Source organism: Phoenix dactylifera, chromosome 14, assembly GCF_009389715.1.
Source record: "Phoenix dactylifera cultivar Barhee BC4 chromosome 14, palm_55x_up_171113_PBpolish2nd_filt_p, whole genome shotgun sequence".
Taxonomy (NCBI): domain Eukaryota; kingdom Viridiplantae; phylum Streptophyta; class Magnoliopsida; order Arecales; family Arecaceae; genus Phoenix; species Phoenix dactylifera.
The window spans coordinates 19,634,017-19,653,117 of NC_052405.1; the positions used below are offsets into that span (position 1 = coordinate 19,634,017).

A 19,101-nucleotide genomic window follows, 5' to 3' on the forward strand; every position below is an offset into this window, starting at 1 on the left:
TCTATTTGAGAAAGAGAGAGATTCCACGGTCTTCTCTCTATATGATTCTCTCCTCTCTCTTCTCTCTCTTTCTTTCTCTCTAATTAAACCAAAGGGTTTGTGAAGGGGATTCAGACGATTGAACGATGGACCTTAGTAAACTTCAATAGAAGGTTTTAGGTTCTTGATTTCCGCTTTATATATTTTTTTTTTATAAGTTTGATGTTTGAGCTTGATTTTGTAGGGGAGAAAAGTTCTAGCTAAAAAGATGTGGAGCACTCTACATTCTTATGTTGAGGTGCGGATCCGCAGCTGAAATCGGGTGGGTTATAATCGACCGTACGATTACAGATACTTTGATTTCCTTTGGATATTCATTTTAATACATATGGCGCATAGGCTCGGTCCGGATCCAGGCAAACCCGATCCGCGTTCCACCGACCCTATTCAAGTTCCCTCGTTTTCCTCTTCGAAGCCATGGGGTGTTGAAGCTGCTAGGGTTCGTTCCCCTTCCGCGTTACTTCAACTTGTACATTGGGTGCATCTCACATGATTTTCTCTTGTTTTAGACCGTAGTTTTTGTTAAAGTGGCTCAGATCGAGATCTCCGGCATCTACCAGCCATGAACAACGGCGGCAAAAGGAGGGAAAGGTCCAGCCGGAATCCATCAAAGCAGAAGCTCCGCCTGAACGCTGAGGAGGTTCTTGAACGCAAGCTAGGGTTCGATCTCTTCACCGAGGGTGAAAAGAGGCTCGGATGGTTGCTCACCTATGCACCGGTAAGCAATTCCTGCATCTTCCTATCTTCTCATATTCCTTTCCTTTCTCTGCTCTTCCGTTCCCTCTTTAATTCAGTTATTTTTTCTTCAATTTTTTGCCTTCCTTATATCTTGGAAATTATATGCCAGTTTTTTTGCTTAAGAACGATCTTTTTATGCGTCTTTTATTCAATAACTACCTCCTTGTCAATTATTGAGTTTTTTTATTCGATCACGATCTCATCTGTTTTCCTTTTGATCCATTGTCTTGCTTTCCATTTCTCTACTTTCCCTTGATCTTGGCAAATTCTTGTAGTATTTCGTTCAAGAATGCTTCCTTGATCGTTCTTGTTTCCCTCTTGGGTTTTGTGTGTCAGATAGCACGATCTACTCTTTCTCTTTGTCAATTCATGTAGTCTTTTATTCAAGAAGAGTCTTTTGCTTGGGCCATGCTATTGATCTGTTCTGTTCTTTATAGTCATCATGGGAAGATCAAGATACCAACAAGATCTACAGCTGCGTAGATCTTTACTTTGTTACTCAGGTGAGTTATTGATCCTCCTTCTGTTTTTCTTTACCCTACAAAGACATCATGTTCTAAACTGTCACTGAAGTTTCCCCCACAGGTCATTCCTGACTTGTTATTCAACTGAATTGTTTTCTTTTGGTTACAGGATGGATCCACATTCAAAGTAAAGTACAGGTTTCCACCTTATTTCTATGCCGCCGCCAAGGTGGGTGGCCAATCTGCCCATTGCGAAAGATACTGTTTTATACATCCACGTATTCTTGTTAATGGATGTTTGGAATCCGACAGTCTATTTTGGTTGGCAGTTTATCATGGTTTCCGTTCTGTTTCAATAGTTATTTATGCTTTCATGCATTGCTGCAGGAAAAGATGGGGCTTGAAGTTGAGGCATATCTCAGACGTCGATATGAAGGAGAAATTGCTGATATAGAGATTGTGGAGAAAGAGGACCTGGATTTGGTAAGCTACTATAATACATTACATGTCTGCTACACCTATCAGTTTCACATGCTAACCTTTTGATTTTGGTCAAACCTATAATTTAGTCCTATTAAATGTTTGGACATCAAATCATTTTTGGAATAACTTCCATATCTTATTACATGTCCCTGTAATGTGGATTCATCTTCTTATTGACCAATTAATTGATAATTGTATGTTATATATCTGCCAAGATATTCAATTGTATGTTATATATCTGCCAAGATATGTGAATATCTTGGCCTCCTAAGCTATTTCGCTATAAACCACCAATTTGAGTCAGACCAAGTAATGTCCAAGTCATATTGTTATTGGTTGCCTACAAAGATTAATGAGACATGGAGTTTGAAAACCTTGTGCGGACACAAAACAAATTCAATAATGATTTATATATCATATCAGGGAGGTCTAGTTATAGAGCTGGGTGGGGTTGACTTGGTGACATGAGGTACACACTGAGAATATATCCAAGTTTTAGAATACAATTAACTTGATTTTACCTTTTGTTTTAGTATTGTTGTGAGAAAACCATTTTGATTCTTTCCAAGCAAAAATACATGTAAGTCTGTTAGTTTGGTAGATCATTGTTTTGAAACATGTATGTGAAATTTAGATATGGTTTGATGGCAATTTCTTTTCATTCTTCTTCTTCTTTATTTTTTTTAATCAAGAGAGAGAGCTAAACTGCTTCACTTAAATGTTTGTTTTATCTAGTCTATTGTTTGGTGAAAGTTCTTTTCATTCTTCTCCTTCTTTTTTTTTTTGAGAAAAGAGAGAGAGCTAATCAACTTCAGTTCTTTTATCTTATCGGGTCTTAAGATGTATGGACTTGTTGAAGCTGCCGTGATCTCTCCAGTAATTTCTAATGGAAAAAAAAACAATAAAACATTCTTTTTTCACCTAAGTTTGTCATGTTGATCATATGCTACATACTATAGATAGTGAATTTTTGAGAACAGTGGTGGGAGTGCCACCACTCATGTAGAAGAATTATCCATGTCAATCATTTCGAAGAACCATTTAACACATGATCTAATACCATGTGGTATAGAACAGTATATACAGTTCATACAATGATACATGTATATCTCTGCCATATATGTATTGGTATATGTCTATGGGAAATGTGAATTCTATGGATTTGCCTCATGCACTACCAGATGGTCATGTCTGTCTCACTTGTGACATGCCCCTTTTAGATGTATCTAGTGTTATATGATATCCCCTTTGGAACGTTCTAACATCTTTTATTATGACAGAAAAACCATCTCTCTGGCTTACATAAAGCATACTTAAAGCTTAGCTTTGATACTGTCCAACAATTGATGCATGTAAAGAATGACCTGAAGCATGTCGTTGAAAGGAACCAAGCAAAATCAGATGCTGCTGAAGCATTTGAATCGATGTATAATGGGAAAAGGTAATGGGAGTCGTAGATATTTTCCTTCACTATTCATTTGCTTTTTTTTTTTTGCATGTTTCTAGAAGGAAGTCCCCACTCTGTGTCCAGGTTTCTTTTCAGACACTTCTCTTCATTGCTAATATCTTGGCTTCATTTTACATTTTGCAAATGCTGATTGTGTAATCTTTTGGCATTTACAGCAAAGAAAGGCCACAAGATTGTATAGATTTGCAGCAAAGAATGTGTATATAGATAATATAGATTTTACATTTTATGTTTTGGCTTCTTTTGGCATTTGCAGCAAAGAAAGGCCACAAGATTATATAGATTGTATCACTGATCTACGTGAATATGATGTCCCCTATCATGTTCGTTTTGCAATTGATAATGGTGGGTTCTAATTCTTAGTGCACTTCATTGCTTGCTTTTCATTAAAAAAAAAAAACACTTCCATGCCCACCCCAATGTTATCATTAATATCTGGAACTGGCTCATGTTATGCAGATGTTAGATGCGGACAGTGGTATGATATTAATGTATCTAGTTCTGGAATTTTGCTTGATAAAAGGACTGATCTTCTTCAGCGTGCGGAAGTTCATGTTTGTGCATTTGATATTGAGACAACAAAGCTTCCTTTGAAATTTCCGGATGCCGAATATGATCTGATAATGATGATATCATATATGATAGATGGACAAGGTTACTTGATAATCAATCGAGAGGTAAGATAATACTTCTCAATATTGCTTTTGTGTATCCCTATAAATTTAGTTTCTATTTCATGCTTTTCATTATTATAATCAAGGTCCACAATCTTGGTACGGGGTACCGTATTAGTACCGGATACCGTATCGATGCCTTGTCGGTTAGGTTCGGTATGGTACTGTATGGTACGGTACACCTTGTATTGAAATAGCTCTATAACCATTTTTTGTCAATTTTTATTTCGGTACGCCTCGATACAGGTCGGTACGCCTCGCTACGAACCGTTCCGCACCTCAGTATGCCTTAGTACAGTTCGGTATGCCTCAGTATGGAGTGGTACGGGGTTTGTACTGACTTGAAGTTAAGTTTCGTACCGGTTTTCTCCTGGTATGGTACAGTACGTTTTGTATCGGGCGGTATGGGTAGTACGGAAGACCATGATCAGAATAGTTATGATACTTAATTTAGATGTTTATATGTTGACCTATCTACATTATTGATGCACTTGAATTGTTACAAACAACTGAAGCTAAGTCTGACCGTAGCCTGTTTGCATCGCTGCCATTGTTCGGTTTCGGGTCTTCATTGATGAAAACATGGAGACTGAGGCTGGAAATTTGTTTAGTTGCCCTTTTGTGTTTTGATTTTCTAAATTTGCTTACCATAATTTTTTAAAAAATTGAAAGTTCTCACGAGTTGCTTTCACTTTTTTTCCCTGAAAATGGAAACCATCTATAACCACCACCACCGCCTCTGTCATCCTGGTCACCACCACCCCCATTGGCCCCCGCCACCACATATTGCCAGCTGCTGGCTGCAGGCACTGGTAGCCACCTGCTACAGCTGCTGTAGGCCACTGCAATTACCTCCACAATCTAAGGGACTACCAAATAAGTTTTGAGATTTGGTTTTCAAAAATGAAAATAAGAAACTGGATTGGATTTTCATGAAAACTGCAAACTGGAAGTGATGCCAAACGGAACCTAAAGCACCCTTCTATCCAACAAGGAACTGCTGTTCATGCATATCTTTGGAGAGAACAAAACTGCATGTGCATTTGCTATGTGCCTGGAAGATTAAATTATTACAATTATGTCTAAATTCCAAGAATTCTTCATATTGCTAAGATAACATTTTCCTTAAACTATCACAGTGGTATGACAAACCTGCTAATGTGCAAACTCTTTATGAAGCATCAGTAGCTTCAACTATTGTGGAAAATATTTTTCTGTTTAGGAATGAAATTAAACAACATCTAAGCTATATGAACGTCACAAGCAAGTCAGGCATTGATACTGTTTGTCAAAAGAATTTAAATTGTACAATTTACCACACAGTTGATCTATTTTGATTGTCATACTTTGCTGCACGGTTGACGCTGGGGTGTGACTAGCATGATAAAAGGATTTTACCTCTTGAATCTTGTTTTGATATGCAATGAAACTTAGTATCACTTCATATAGTGCATCATATAGGTACCCTGTACCCAACAGCTTTTTGGGCCTGAATTGAAAGTTTATTTCTTTATTCTGTGGCTTTTTAGACCATCATAGTGAACCGTGTCTTTATTGTGAAGATGACTCTAGTTTGGCAGGGTAAGGTTTATATTTCATGTTCATATATGCTCTCAGTGGAAAGTGCTGAATGCTTATGAAGTGGAGGATTTGATATGAAAGTAACATTTAGAAATCAGTTTATTTTAGAGAAGTTTGTGATGCAGTTGTACATGCGATACCTGAATCTGGGTACAAATAACTAAATGCCTCTTACATATATGTGTCATGCTTTTGCCTGTAGTGTGTGGGGGAAGATATTGAAGATTTGGAATATACCCCTAAAGCAGAATTCGAAGGCTGCTTTAAAGTTAGAAATGTGAAAAATGAGGTAGCTTGTTTCTTGAACTTGTTAAATTGGCTATTCCAGGTTCAATCCTAAAATTTATTAAGTGTCATGTCCAAAAATCACCATTTATTCGTTTCCTATTATTTTTAATGTTTTGCTCATGGCAGGAAGAGCTTCTCAAAGTGTGGCTTTCCCACATGCAAGAAGTGAAGCCTGGTATTTATGTTACCTATAATGGTGATTTCTTTGACTGGCCATTCCTAGAGAAAAGAGCTGCCCACTATGGGCTTAAAATGAGTGAGGTATGGACATATGATGCTGACATAATTTCTAGAGTGTTGCTTTAGTTTCTTACTGCAAGTGTGATGCTTATATCTACTCCAATTGTAGTTATATTAAATAGCTTAAACTTCTATGCCTTGGCTTTCTACATTGGTCTGTGTCATCACTATTGGTTACTAGATACCTGTTTTAGATAATTTAGGATTCAAATGGTACAGAGCTGCAGTCAAAATAAGCTTTTTCTTGATATGAAGAATCTTTGATTGCTATTTCTTAAGATAAGGATTAATTTGGGATCCACTTGGAGATGATTAGTAGTTCTGTCTTGTTCATCTTTATAAACTCCTATAGATGCTGTGTTGCGAATGAACTTATTTTACTTATATTTCACAATGGCTACTTTCTTAGCCTTTCACATTTGTTTTGTTAGAAAACTGATAACTTGCAAAAGTGTGAATCTGCACATGAATAATGTTGTTTGATTCCTTACCAGTTAGGGGAGTTGAACACAATGTTCTCTTATATGGCCCAGTTAAAGCCAAGTGTGCATATGATAATTGTCATTTTAAGATATTTCACTCGAAGTGGAGCCGAGCTTTTCGTGGACCCATTTTATGTGGACTAATGAATTGGATGCCATGTGCTATGAAAAGGTTGCTAGGTATAAATCATGCTAATCTTTGTGCATGCATATAATTTTCTGTGTCTTCATGGGTTTATAATCAGTTGTTCACTGAATTGGTGTGCTTTGCCAATGAAATTGGTGCCTAATGTATACATGCATTACATTTTCTGTCCTTGCAGGAAATAGGCTTTCAATGTGACAATAATCAAGGAGAATGCCGTGCTAAGTTTTCTTGCCATCTTGATTGTTTTGCTTGGGTCAAACGTGATAGTTATCTTCCTCAAGGAAGCCACGGCCTTAAGGTAAAAATGATCAAATAAAAATATATGGTAAAAATGCATGAGTTTGATTGATTTCCAAGGAAAAAATATTCATAATATGTTTTCAGCCTTTGTTTTGCATCTTTCATGATTTTTCCTCCAGTCAGATTAGGTGTGGTATTACTTCTATCTAGCTCATATCTTCGAAGAGAGATGCATGAACCATGGTGGCTCCCCATTGTATTTGACATAGGTGGGTGCTGGTTGTTGGTAATAGGTGAGATTAAGGTCCGCCGTACCGGTATCGGATCCCATACCGGTGCCATACTAGCATAGTGTCGGCATGGTATGGTACGGAATTTTTTGGATATACCGAGGGTCGGTACGTCATCTGTACCCATACCGATACACCACATGTATCGGTACCGGTACGCCATCCCACCGGTATCGATACGGGATGCTCGGTATTGTCCGGTACGGTACGATACGACATACCATGAGTGAGATGCACGCAAGACCCATGGCTTTTGGGGCATTTTGGGGAAAAAGCTTATCTTTCATGGCGTGTGCAAATTTTGCATACTGGCAGTAACTAGCACTCCCACTGGTTATGACTTGGAAACCAATGTAGCTTTGATATTTCTTAGAAAATTTTGCAAAGACTGTGTACTTTATTTTTCTTTTTTCATGTTTGGACTGCTTTTATTCTTTTTGTTGGAATGGCTGAGTTTTGAAATTTTTGATTACTTTTGTCCCTGCCCTATAGATACATTTCAATTGTATATTTGAGCAGAGTGTAATGTGCCTTTCTTTTTTGTAGTCAATGCATGTATAATTTTATACTGAATGCACATGTTTGTTGAGTGCTACTTGCACTTCCTTTTAGATTGAGTGGTTGGAGTGTATCCATTGGTGCAGGGACAAAAGTGTCCAGAATTCTTGAAACAAGGCTATATCTGAAAAAAAAGAAAATGTCTCAGATCTGCAACAATGGAAATAAAATGGGCCATATATGCAAACATCCCTATTGTTTGTTTACAAGTGCGCTAGATTTGTTTGCATATATTAATGCTTTGTAATGCAAATTGATATTGGTAGTTTCTCTTTGTAGCATATGGAATAGAAATAGATGCTGGCCAATTTTGAATGTTCATCCTTAAGGTTCTCAATGATTATTTTTTAGGTTTTGGCGGTCACCTTGTGCCTAAAATGATAGTGTCCAAGTATGGGATCCTAAAATGGATATAGCTACTTGAAAGTTTTCTTAGTATGCTACTGCCGTGATATTTATTTGTTTCTAGACTGCATATAGTGTGTTTCTAATTGGAAACTTTGCTTTTATTACAAATCCCTTCCCTCTTGCTAGCGATGCTCAAACTTTGAGGTTCTAAGTTTGGATAAATATTTTTTTGTACCTTTAGATTAAAAAAAAATGATAAATCCAATTATGTGTCATGCCCTGAACCAAGAACATAAAAGATGCCGCATGCTTGCAAGATGAATCACACATACATGCAAGGCTACTTGAAAAACAAATTTAATCATTTCATAAAAGTTTTAGATCAATAATGAAATAACCTCAATCCTCAAGAGTTAATGTAACAAAATCTCATAAATCTAGTGCGCTCCCTCAAGTTCCATAGTTAATGATAGATCAGAATATGAAAACAGAGGAGAAGAAGAATAATGAGCCAGACAACCCAGTAAGTGACAAAACACTTTAGAGTGTGTTAGAGCATGTCAATAAATAACAAATCAAATATAATTTATAACATATCATTGATTGGGCAAAATTTCATTTTTTTCAAATTTAGAGAATAATGCATACTTTTCTTTTCAAAGTGTGCTTTTCACAAACTGATACAAAATTCAACGTTGGCTATGGCCATGTAACCAAATGGCATGAGTCAGATAATAGATAACAAATAAGGGGCACCTACGTACAATCCCCATTGGTGGGGCTAGGTCATAGTTATGCTGAATATATAAATACAAAATCATTTTCACAAGACCAGTCAAATTTTTGAATTCTTTTAAACAACTAATGTGCTCGGAATAACTCATTTCAGAAATATAAAAATGCGCATTTTATTCTTTAATCGTTTTCAAAGATGAAATGTAACATGTTCGGCCATTTAATCAAACAAAAGCAGAAACCATAAAAGCTATTTTATCAAGCAATACAACCATGATTTTGCAAGATCTCTTAGAAAATACACGGAAGTGTTAGGTTACCTGCCTTGCAGATGCCAATACTTAGATAATATAATCAGATCACAAGGATCCTTCGGGACCTAATTACCGCAAAATTACATATTTATCGAATCAGTGCCACAATAGTATTTTAAAATCATTTCCAAAATTCTCTAAAATTTCAAAATTTTCATTTTCTGCACTAATGACCGCTATTACAGGGGAAACAACTGCTACAGCTAACATTGCCCCGTTTTTCTCCCCAAAAGACAAGGGGCGGCACAGTGCTGGCCCCTCTAGGTTTAGCTCAAAGGGCAGGGGGAAGAGAGATTATCTAAAGAATAGAGAGGGTGAGTGAGAAGGGAGAAAGAGAGGCACAGTTCCCTCACTCACTACCACACACACATGAAGAGGAGTGCTAGGAAAGGAATAGGAAGAAAGAGAGAGACGATGGAAGAGGGCATGGTACCCTCTCACCATTACCAGCGGAATATTGTTTTATTCTATCAGATCTGGCAAACAGATTTGAAATATGCTACAGAAATCATCTAGTGGCTGTTGGTATTCAATTCTCCCAAATCAGATCTAAACTGAAACATTTGCTGCAGAATCAAATTGTGAAGACTTTATATCTGAATGACGCTATATCAGATTGGTATCCAAATATCAACGATGCTCGTCAGGCATGTGGGGTTAAATTTAATCATCCTGGTGAGCAGTAGAAACGGCAGTGAGTGCCTCTGGCATCATGAAGAATGTCTTCAACACACCAGTTCGGTAATCAGCGGTTTGCAATGAAAGTTTTGTGACATAGAACTAATTTTGGTGTTATGCAGCAATACTTGGAGATACAAAACAATTCTGTGAGATTATGGAGATCTCAAAGCAACTAAAGAAAGATAAATCTGTTTTACTTGAATCTTCATATATAGAAGATCAAAATACACTACGACACTTGGGCAAGTTACCTTTCAACAAGATTTTGCCTAGCAACTTTCAGGACAGAATCTTGCTGATTTTCAAAACCTGGGGCAGTAGTATATTTCCTGCAGAAAATTAGTCGTATGTCATGCCTAGGCAGAATACAAGCGGAAGAGAGGGCTGGGGCATGGTGGAAGGAGGGAGGCAAGCTGGAGGCGCTTGCCGTGCGAAAAAAGTGGGGGACAGAATGAGAAAGGAACAGAGGTGGCGAGAGAGGGCGATGGGATAAAGATGAGGGAAGGGGGCGAGGCACGTGCAAACGAGATCATGCGGGAGGGCACCTCATGGTCAGGAGAAACAGGGGTTCGTTTCCCCCATTTTCCACTGGGATAAGAGTGGGGCACTGCCCTTTTGGAGGGACGAATGCAAGCTTGGGCCTTGGGCCCAGGTATCCCATTATGAGTTATAAATCTTGTTTGTTCTTGTTTATGCTAATTTGTGAGTTAAGGAATAATTGCTAATACTGTGACAGATCATGGTTTTCATGATTTCTATTTTATGGAATAGTTATCAGGATCAAAGAACTCGTAAATAGGATTTGTAAATTTGTAGTGGAATTAGGATTTTCATAAATAAAAGAACTTTGGCCTCAAACTATGTTGTCTTTTCTTAAAGCGCTCCCATTAGTACTATATATCTGCCAAAACTCTTAGTGATCAAATTTTAATTTTTTATAATTAGATAGATTAAAGGGACATAATTTTGAAAGCAAAAAAATCTCCATATGCAGCCGTAGAAGAATCTCACAGTTGGTTATTATTTCGATATTCAATCAATTATATCGGCTCAATTGATACTATGTCTTTATGTTCGTTTCTTTTTTCTGGCAAGTATATCTCATCATCCATATCCTGTGGTAGGATTTTAAGATCATCTGTCCCTCTCCATTTGACTGAAAAGCAGGAATTGTTTTTACTTTTGCATTGAACATGCAGAAATTTATTTCTACTAATTACACCAAGGACCTTTTCTTGGAATTTGATTCTGATTCATTGTTTTCCAAATCATCCCTTTTGCTTCAAATCAGTCTGAAAGAGGATATTTAAAACAACTCGCATGAACATATATCTAATATGTACTCTGTTCACTACCACATGTTTTACTTGACATGATCTGAACCAGTTAGGCTACTATTTGCATTCTGAAATAAAGACACCCCATGTAATGCCTAAATCTAATTCGCATTAAGGAAAATGCAAGTTAGAATCTTATAGTGTACAACAGAACAAGCATGCGAATACGGAAAGGTATAAATGTGAAATATAGTGCAGGCTATCGTAGTATCTTTCTATGACAGGATTTTTTATCATCCCAATAAATATTAGACTTAAGCAGCTTGCACTGATAGTCCTCCCTTAAGAGATACAACATAGTAACGCTCATGTTTTGCAGCACTGCTAATTAGGAAGGTATAATACTGATTTTGCTCTAATGTTTGGGTCAAGGTACGCTGAACCGGTACCGGTAGGCGTACTGGTAGCGACCGGTTCGAGACCGGAATCGGTCCGGTACGAACCGGTCTTTTTTTTTTTTTGGTTTACGAACGCGCGCAGAATCTTTTTTTTTTTGCTTTGCGTCCGTGCCTGCGCCCGCGCAGATGCGCGAGAGCTGGCCATAGTGGCATTTATGACCCGCCGGGGTAGCACGCTGCCCCGCGCGGATGAGCTGGCCCGCGCCCGCGAGCTGTGAAATTGCGCCGCACGCGAGTGCACGGCCTTGCACCTGAACAGCTGGTACGGGCCACGCGCTCTCACACCACAGCGCGCGCGCTGTGGTTTAAAATCCGCAGCGCACACGCTATGGTAAAAAAAAAGAATTGGTACCGGTGTGAACCGGCCGGTTCCCACCGGTACAGGCTGGTACGAGACCGGTACGCATGCATACCGGTCGGTACCAGTCCGAAAACAGCTGGGACCGGTATCCACGCTGTCCAGATATCGGTTGTCTGTACCGGGCTGAACCGGCCGGTTCGGACTGGTTCAGCAGACCATAGTTTGGGTAGCTAAACAGGTTAAAAGTTATGAATGGTTTGAGATTATAGTATCTCGAGATATATTAATGCTACCAGGTTATAGGTTATGACCAATGCCTCCTTCAAAGCTTGTTAAGTGTTAACCATCAAAATTTTGTTAAACAATGCCTGCTTTTTTGACAGGAAAAGTCTTTATTGCAGGGAGTAACAGACAAAGAAGTATTACCTTAGTACCGTTATAGCATCTTAGAATTTACATGATTTAGTTCTCATATCTCTTGCTTTTTTTATTAACTTTATGAGTTTGGCCATCTGAAAAACCTCCATCATCGAATATATCTTCTATATCTTCTATTGCTTTGCTAATTGCTTCTGGGGCATTTTTGCAAGTTTTTGGACCACAGTTTCTCTACTAATTCCTCATAGATTGTGATTTATACCTGTGCAATCTTCTCTTTTTGTCTAATCTCATAACCTATTTGGCCTTTCTATCATATACTGATTTATGACCTTTCTGTTTCTGTTGTCACAAGGCTGTTACAAAGGCTAAGCTGGGTTATGATCCATTGGAGGTGAATCCTGAAGACATGGTTCGCTTTGCCATGGAACAACCTCAGGTACATGAGATGGGAAGTTATTTCCCTAATTACGCTAATGATGATAGACAATAAAGCATTAAAATTTATTGAATAAGTGGCGTTGATCAAACACATATTTAGGGCTTATGATTAGCATGTGACATGGTATATACTGTAATAGATTGCAGAAACAGCTGCCTAATGTTGCCATTGCATGTCATGCAACTTTTTCACTTTATTTTTTTAATCTAGGTGCATATTCCATGACTGTATTGCTTCCATGAAAGATTTCTAATTTTTCCCTGAAATATTGATGTTATTTCAGATGATGGCTTCTTATTCTGTATCTGATGCTGTGGCAACCTACTACCTGTACATGACATATATTCATCCATTTATTTTCTCTCTTGCAACTATAATACCTATGACACCAGATGAGGTCCTGCGCAAGGGAAGTGGAACACTTTGCGAAATGCTTCTCATGGTCCAGGTGAGATTTCAGAATGTTTTATTTTATTCAGCTCATTCTTTCGAACAGATGGGCAGCTGAGTTATAATATTTATCATGAGTAATGCAATGGATATCCAAAATCAAAAAAGATTTTTTTAATTCTTTTCTATTAATAAAGATCATCCAGATGTTTGTTTATAAGTTGATTTGTCAACATTGATGATGACTTACAAAAACTTGCAGAAAGTTTGCCAAAAAAAAGCCTTTGCATTGCATTCTTAAGGCAGTCTCTTTAACAAAAGTGAATATGTTTCATGATTCTTGATACTATTTGGTGAACTGTAGTTATTACAGATTGCTCTTCTTTTTGGTTCATATTTCTTTCTGTAATATTGCAACAAGTAATATTACAGAAAGAAATATATCAAAAGCAACAGTGATTCTCCCATTTGATACTTTTTAATAATCCTGCATCCAAGTTTCATTTTGAATTATCGATGGCCATGCCAACTCTGTGATGAGTGTTGCAGAAATGAAAGAGCTGAGATGGATATGGTGTAGACTAGGAAGGATAGACGGTAGGATACTATGATTACTCTGCCGAAAGCTTAGGAATTGTTTGGATAGAATGCTGCTCAATGGAGCACTGACAGAAATGGCATGGACATGTGCAGCAAAGTCTGGAGGTCTAACAATAACTTGATGATTGCGGTCTGATTGGAACAATTATTTCCAAACGATTGCGGTCTGATTGGAACAATTATTTCCAAACGCAACGTGCTTCAAACATGAGTAGAATAAGGGTTTTTCTTCCTCCCAGTGTTATGGCATGATGAAGGATGAGGGAAAAAGGAATGTCTCACCATGTTCATACTTCTCGCAGAGGGATAAAGTAGATAATTCATCATTATTTTTTCTACTTAATATGAGATAATTTACGTCAACAACTTTGTGTTCTCTTCAAAGCAGATCAACCTAGTGATATTCCACTACATATCTATGCCTGAGAAAGAAATTAGATCTTCCAAAATGGACATCCCATTTACTTTTTTATTGCGATACTTTTATTAAGTAATATATGATGACTAGTCCGTAATATTACTTGCTGAAATTATGTTTGTTTGTTCTTGTATAGGTATTCCACAGTTTAAGCATCTTTAAAGACTAAATTGATTTAGTAGATCACATTGCTGTTTTCTGGGCTTAATTCTTTTACATGGTAAAAAGTATTGTGGATAATAATGCAAAAGAATTTCAAACAACCGGGTGTAAATGTTAGTATACAAAGTTCTGGGTCTCTTCCTTTTCTTTTATGCAAAATAAGAGAGAGAATTTATTATCAATGGAATTTGGTGCTCCTGGATATATTTAATATTTATTGTTTTTTACATATGTGATGTGCTTTCAAACTCATGGGGCAGTCTAATACTTTAGTCACTTGTTTTGTTAAAATTTTACATGACAGTTTTTAACCTGGCTCCTTGTCTTTTAACACATATTGTGCGTGTTGTTGATTTGCTCTCAAAAATTTCCAAGAAATGGATGATTCTAAACTTACAAGTACCACAATGATGATTGTTACTTTTGTTGGTTTGACTCCCTAAGCATGATGTATAAACATGTTTAACAAGCTGTCACTTTGGGGACATGAATTCATGTTGATATATCTGACTCTTTCAATATCAATTTTTTTCATCTTCAGAATCAATTGTAAGCTGCTTTGCGAGATAATCATTTCTTAACTGTATTCTGTCAATCTGGTTTGCATGATTAAAATGAGCTTTTAAGATATGGTGTTAGTTTCTTTACGGAAATTTGCAATGCTTGATCCTTTAAAAAGTCTAAATATTCTTTAGGGTAATGTACAGATCTCTGTGCATAGAACCAAATTTTTTGTGCTTTTAATGGTGGCATCATTTATAATAGAAGGGTAAGGCCTTTGATATCAGTCATAATAGAAATTTTTGTTTGTAGGATTTTATTTGCATGTGACAACCACATGGGGCAAGACACTAGTTTTTATGATGTTGGGTTTACGGTTTCATCCGCTGTCTTCATGATCTATACATTCATTGCACTTACTTTGAATTTACAGGCTTACAAGGCAAATATTATTTGTCCTAACAAGCACCAAGATGATCCAGAGAAGTTTTATAACAACCGTCTTTTAGAAAGTGAGACATATATAGGGGGCCATGTTGAATGCCTTGAAAGTGGTGTTTTTAGATCTGATCTTCCGGCTAAATTTCAGCTGGATCCATCTGCATACGAGGTAATTTGCCATGTACTAGTCTTTCATATTTGCTGAATGGTTGATTTATATGCAGTTTGCTATTTCAGAAACTTATAACGTTATAATAGATATTTGCAAATTGCCTCTCACTTTGTAAGCATTTTTGCTGGTAGTTTCTTAATCTGTATTTATTTAGAGCAAGATTTTCAGTATTTGTTTCAGTATCCATATTGGTACCAACTGGTATAGTGTTGGTGTACTACAATTCATGGTGTTGAAACTCAATACTGGGCAGTGTACAGAGCATTGGTCCCTACTGGTACAAATCAGTACACCCAGTACAGACTGATATGGTCTAGTTCTGAAAACCATGATTTAGAGAATCCACCGCCAAGTGAATTTATATGCCCTTGTTTTTTTACGGGGCCATATAATCTACAATATGTAGGAGCTAGGTTAATAGTTATCTACAGTGTATATTGTATTGGTTATTTACAACCCATGTCCTAGTTACTTGATGCCTCTGATTACATGCATGGTTTCTTCCATGAGCTGACAATAGCTAGTTTGGTCATGTATCAAGTATTAACAGAACTATTATTCTTGATGACTCAAATTCCTTTATAGTCAAGAATATTCATTCTCTTTATTTCCAATTACATTTTTTTGGCTCTATGGTTGTTTCACGTTGACTTGGGGACCTTGTCTTTTTTTTTAAAAATAATTTTAATTTTTTTAAACATTGAGCCATGTTTAGATAGGTTGTTCGTGTGTTATGCCTTTTGGTATGTACATAATGATCAACGAGTTAGGTCTGGTCTGGTTTGGTCTAGATAAACATGTAGTATCATGCCCAAGGTTTTAAATCCTGTGGGACGGACTGAATAGGATGCACAACCGTTCCACCCCGTCCTGACACTTGGGACAGGAGATGTCTCAAGACGTGCGAATCGGGATGGTAGGACAATGGCGGGACGGTTTGATCGTGATACTTGGGATGGTACTTGATCCCATTGTCCCACTGGGACTTGAATCCTTGATCATGCCAACTTTATCTACTAGTGGGTTAGAATTTGTTGAACGAAACCCATAACTTGGACCCAACCTAGAGATCCCGTATAAAGGAGAATATTACAAATAGAGAAGGAAGAATGGAAAAGGGGAAGAAGAAGATGGAAATGAAGAATCAGGGCAGAGGTAGCTGGAGGTACTAAACCTAGTGATTGATGTAGCATGGCAAGGCCATAGCAGCTAAACCGCATGTGACTTATGGTGAACTACACATTTCCTGCCTATACCTTGGCCATTGAATAGATGGTGGATTGCAGTTGTCTTGGATGGTGGCCTCAATAGGGGGTGAGGAGTAGTTAGGGGTTTTGCCGTTTTGGGTTAAAACAAGGGGTGGAATCACAAGGTAGTAATGTGGCTACAGTAGGTAATGCTAGTTGCTGACAACAGGAGTAGGATGTGGTAAACGGAGATGAAGAATGGAGGAGGGTTAGGAGGAGATGATAGAGTAGGAAAGAGGAAAGGGGAGGAGGAAAGAAATGAAAGGAGAGAAGGAAGTAAGGGGAAGGAGAGATAAAGGGAGAATATAGGAGATATTATTGGATATGGAGGAGATGTGTAGGATTGGTTAGGTTTATGGTTAGGGATCTAGAATTCTAGGATTAGGTATTTAGGTTTATTTCTTGTACATATTAGGTTTTGAATATTGTATATATAATAAAAGATAACTATAGTGGATCAGAACCTTTTGACCCATGAGTTGAAGAAGCAAGGGTTCTGACTAGATGGGTAGCTGGTACAGCAAGTCTGGATGCATTTGGGTTTTGGTGAACTAAGCTTATATTGCCCAGACCACTGAACAAATCGGGTGTGAACTGAGCCTGAACTGTTTGATACTGAGCAGATTCCTTTGAAACTTTTTTCCCCCTCCATTTGAGGGTCGGAACTGTAGTGAGAAGCACTTGGGAGGTTCTTACAACAAGGATCTCCACCCTTGTACTACTAAATTATATTTCAATAGCTAATGCAAAAGTATAAGTCAATGTATATTTATAACCTTATGCGAAATTATGTATTACACAATAAAACACATGTCGCATAGCAAGTAAAAGACTTAAACAGGCACCAAATAGGAAGATTAGAGCATTACATCAGTACATTTACCATATTTACACACATCTTGAGCATTAGAAGAATAAAATATTAAAAAGGCAAAAAGAATTTGGAGGCTAAAATAGGCCATGCAATGATCTGCCAGCCTGCGTAAGCTTCTGGCTGATGGAGTATAGACTGTATCAGTTTCTTATGCATTACGATGAATATTGTACCAACGAGGGATTGGCATGGTCTTGATCGTTGATATTTAATACCTTGTAGTTTGGCGCTAGGTGACTTGACCTGAATTATATGGTTAGTATTCAAATCTGAATTTGAATACTGCCTCGAGATTTAATACTTTGTAGTTAGATGGGTCACAATTTAAATCTAGATAAGATCTGGTTGAATAGTTTGGTTTGGGTTGTTCCAACCCCTAGTTGTGATGTTATAATCTTTGCTTTTAGGCTTCATATCTATTATATAACAGTCCATGGGCCCATTAAACATGACCAAGTATTGAAATGTGACTAATTTTATCATAATATCAAAAGAAATTCAGCAAGCTTTTTGTGTCAGTGAGTTGCTGAGTGATTGGTATTGGATTTTATGCTATTGGGTCTTAACTTTTGGCTTTAAGTTACTTATATAACAGTGCCTAAGCCCTTAAATATGAACTGGCAATGTACACATAATGAAGTTTGATCACATCTTGAATACAAACAAAGCAAGCTTAAATTTCAATGTCAAGCTAAAGCAAGCGTTAGTGTGGTAAAATCGTAACAGTCCTCCTATTAAAGTTGCAGCAGTCTTGTGGCCACTGGCCTGCTAGATCATTGGGATTTTAGTCTTCAGGCCATCCAAAGTGGATATCCTAAGTAAATAAGTAATGATTGTTGGAACTTGGAAGTTTAACCATTCAGTTTTGGCTAAATCTTGACTTTTTTCTTTTTCATGTTCTTTTTTTCTTTTGCTTCTTCATCTGTGCATCTATCTGAACTTTCCCCCCTTTTTTAAAATCATGTATCTTTTCTAGCACTTTCAGTTTGACAAGTATATAGAAGATTGTTGTTGGCTTTCAAGGCTTCTTTAGTCCATTGTACCAAGACATACAAAGCGTGTGAATTCAAGGTTCGCCGTACCGGTACCGAACCCCATACCGGTGCCGCATTAGTATAGGCGTACCGAGTGTCGGTACGGTACCGTACGCTCGGTACCGACCGTACCGACATTGGTGTACCGATACTGGTACCCATCGGTACCGATCGGTACCGACCGGTACAGCAAACCTTGCGTGTGATATATTTGTGAATCACATATCCCCTGATAGATATGCTTCCACGTTGTTCTTGTTTTGCTTAGTAAAGTTGTTCATGTGTGAGTTCGACAATTAGATCTCGCTGTGTGCTCCCTGTGTTATGTCCTGTTCACTTGATATATCCGAGGAAAATGTAAATCATTGTACTGTATATCGAAATGTTTTCCGCACTCGATCATTTTGTTTGAGAATACTCTCTTCTGCCTTTTCAGGTGCATCTTTACAAAAGTTCATCTCATATACTTAGTTTATTAATCAAGCACTGACTGACACTTCACTCATGTTTTGTTATTGCATCATTATTAATTTTGAGTTATTGTTCTGGAACCAAAGGAATATTATCCATATAATATTATTTATGCACATTTGCATGTGTAAATGGTCTTGTTGACGCTAGATATTGTTCTGTTT

General features: G+C 37.5%; 1 protein-coding gene across 5 annotated transcripts in view; it reads left to right on the forward strand.

Annotated features, from left to right (window-relative positions):
* The first annotated feature begins 204 nt into the window (after positions 1-204).
* LOC103719838 (DNA polymerase epsilon catalytic subunit A) overlaps positions 205-19,101 on the forward strand; it is a 47,794-nt gene continuing 28,897 nt past the window's right edge. Inside the window, exons 1-15 of one of the 5 annotated variants that reach the window (XM_026809525.2) lie at positions 209-301; positions 379-478; positions 549-757; positions 1,215-1,280; positions 1,411-1,470; positions 1,629-1,724; positions 3,005-3,165; positions 3,449-3,537; positions 3,652-3,869; positions 5,650-5,736; positions 5,862-5,996; positions 6,781-6,903; positions 12,541-12,624; positions 12,911-13,075; positions 15,132-15,308. In XM_026809525.2, coding sequence (XP_026665326.2) covers positions 602-757; positions 1,215-1,280; positions 1,411-1,470; positions 1,629-1,724; positions 3,005-3,165; positions 3,449-3,537; positions 3,652-3,869; positions 5,650-5,736; positions 5,862-5,996; positions 6,781-6,903; positions 12,541-12,624; positions 12,911-13,075; positions 15,132-15,308 — 1,617 coding nt within the window. In that variant the 5' untranslated portion in view covers positions 209-301; positions 379-478; positions 549-601. Of the gene's footprint in view, positions 302-378; positions 758-1,214; positions 1,281-1,410; positions 1,471-1,628; positions 1,725-3,004; positions 3,166-3,448; positions 3,538-3,651; positions 3,870-4,112; positions 4,189-5,649; positions 5,737-5,861; positions 5,997-6,780; positions 6,904-12,540; positions 12,625-12,910; positions 13,076-15,131; positions 15,309-19,101 lie in introns of those variants that run through there. The other 4 variants (XM_026809527.2, XM_039133876.1, XM_026809526.2 and 1 more) reach the window with 4 other exon arrangements.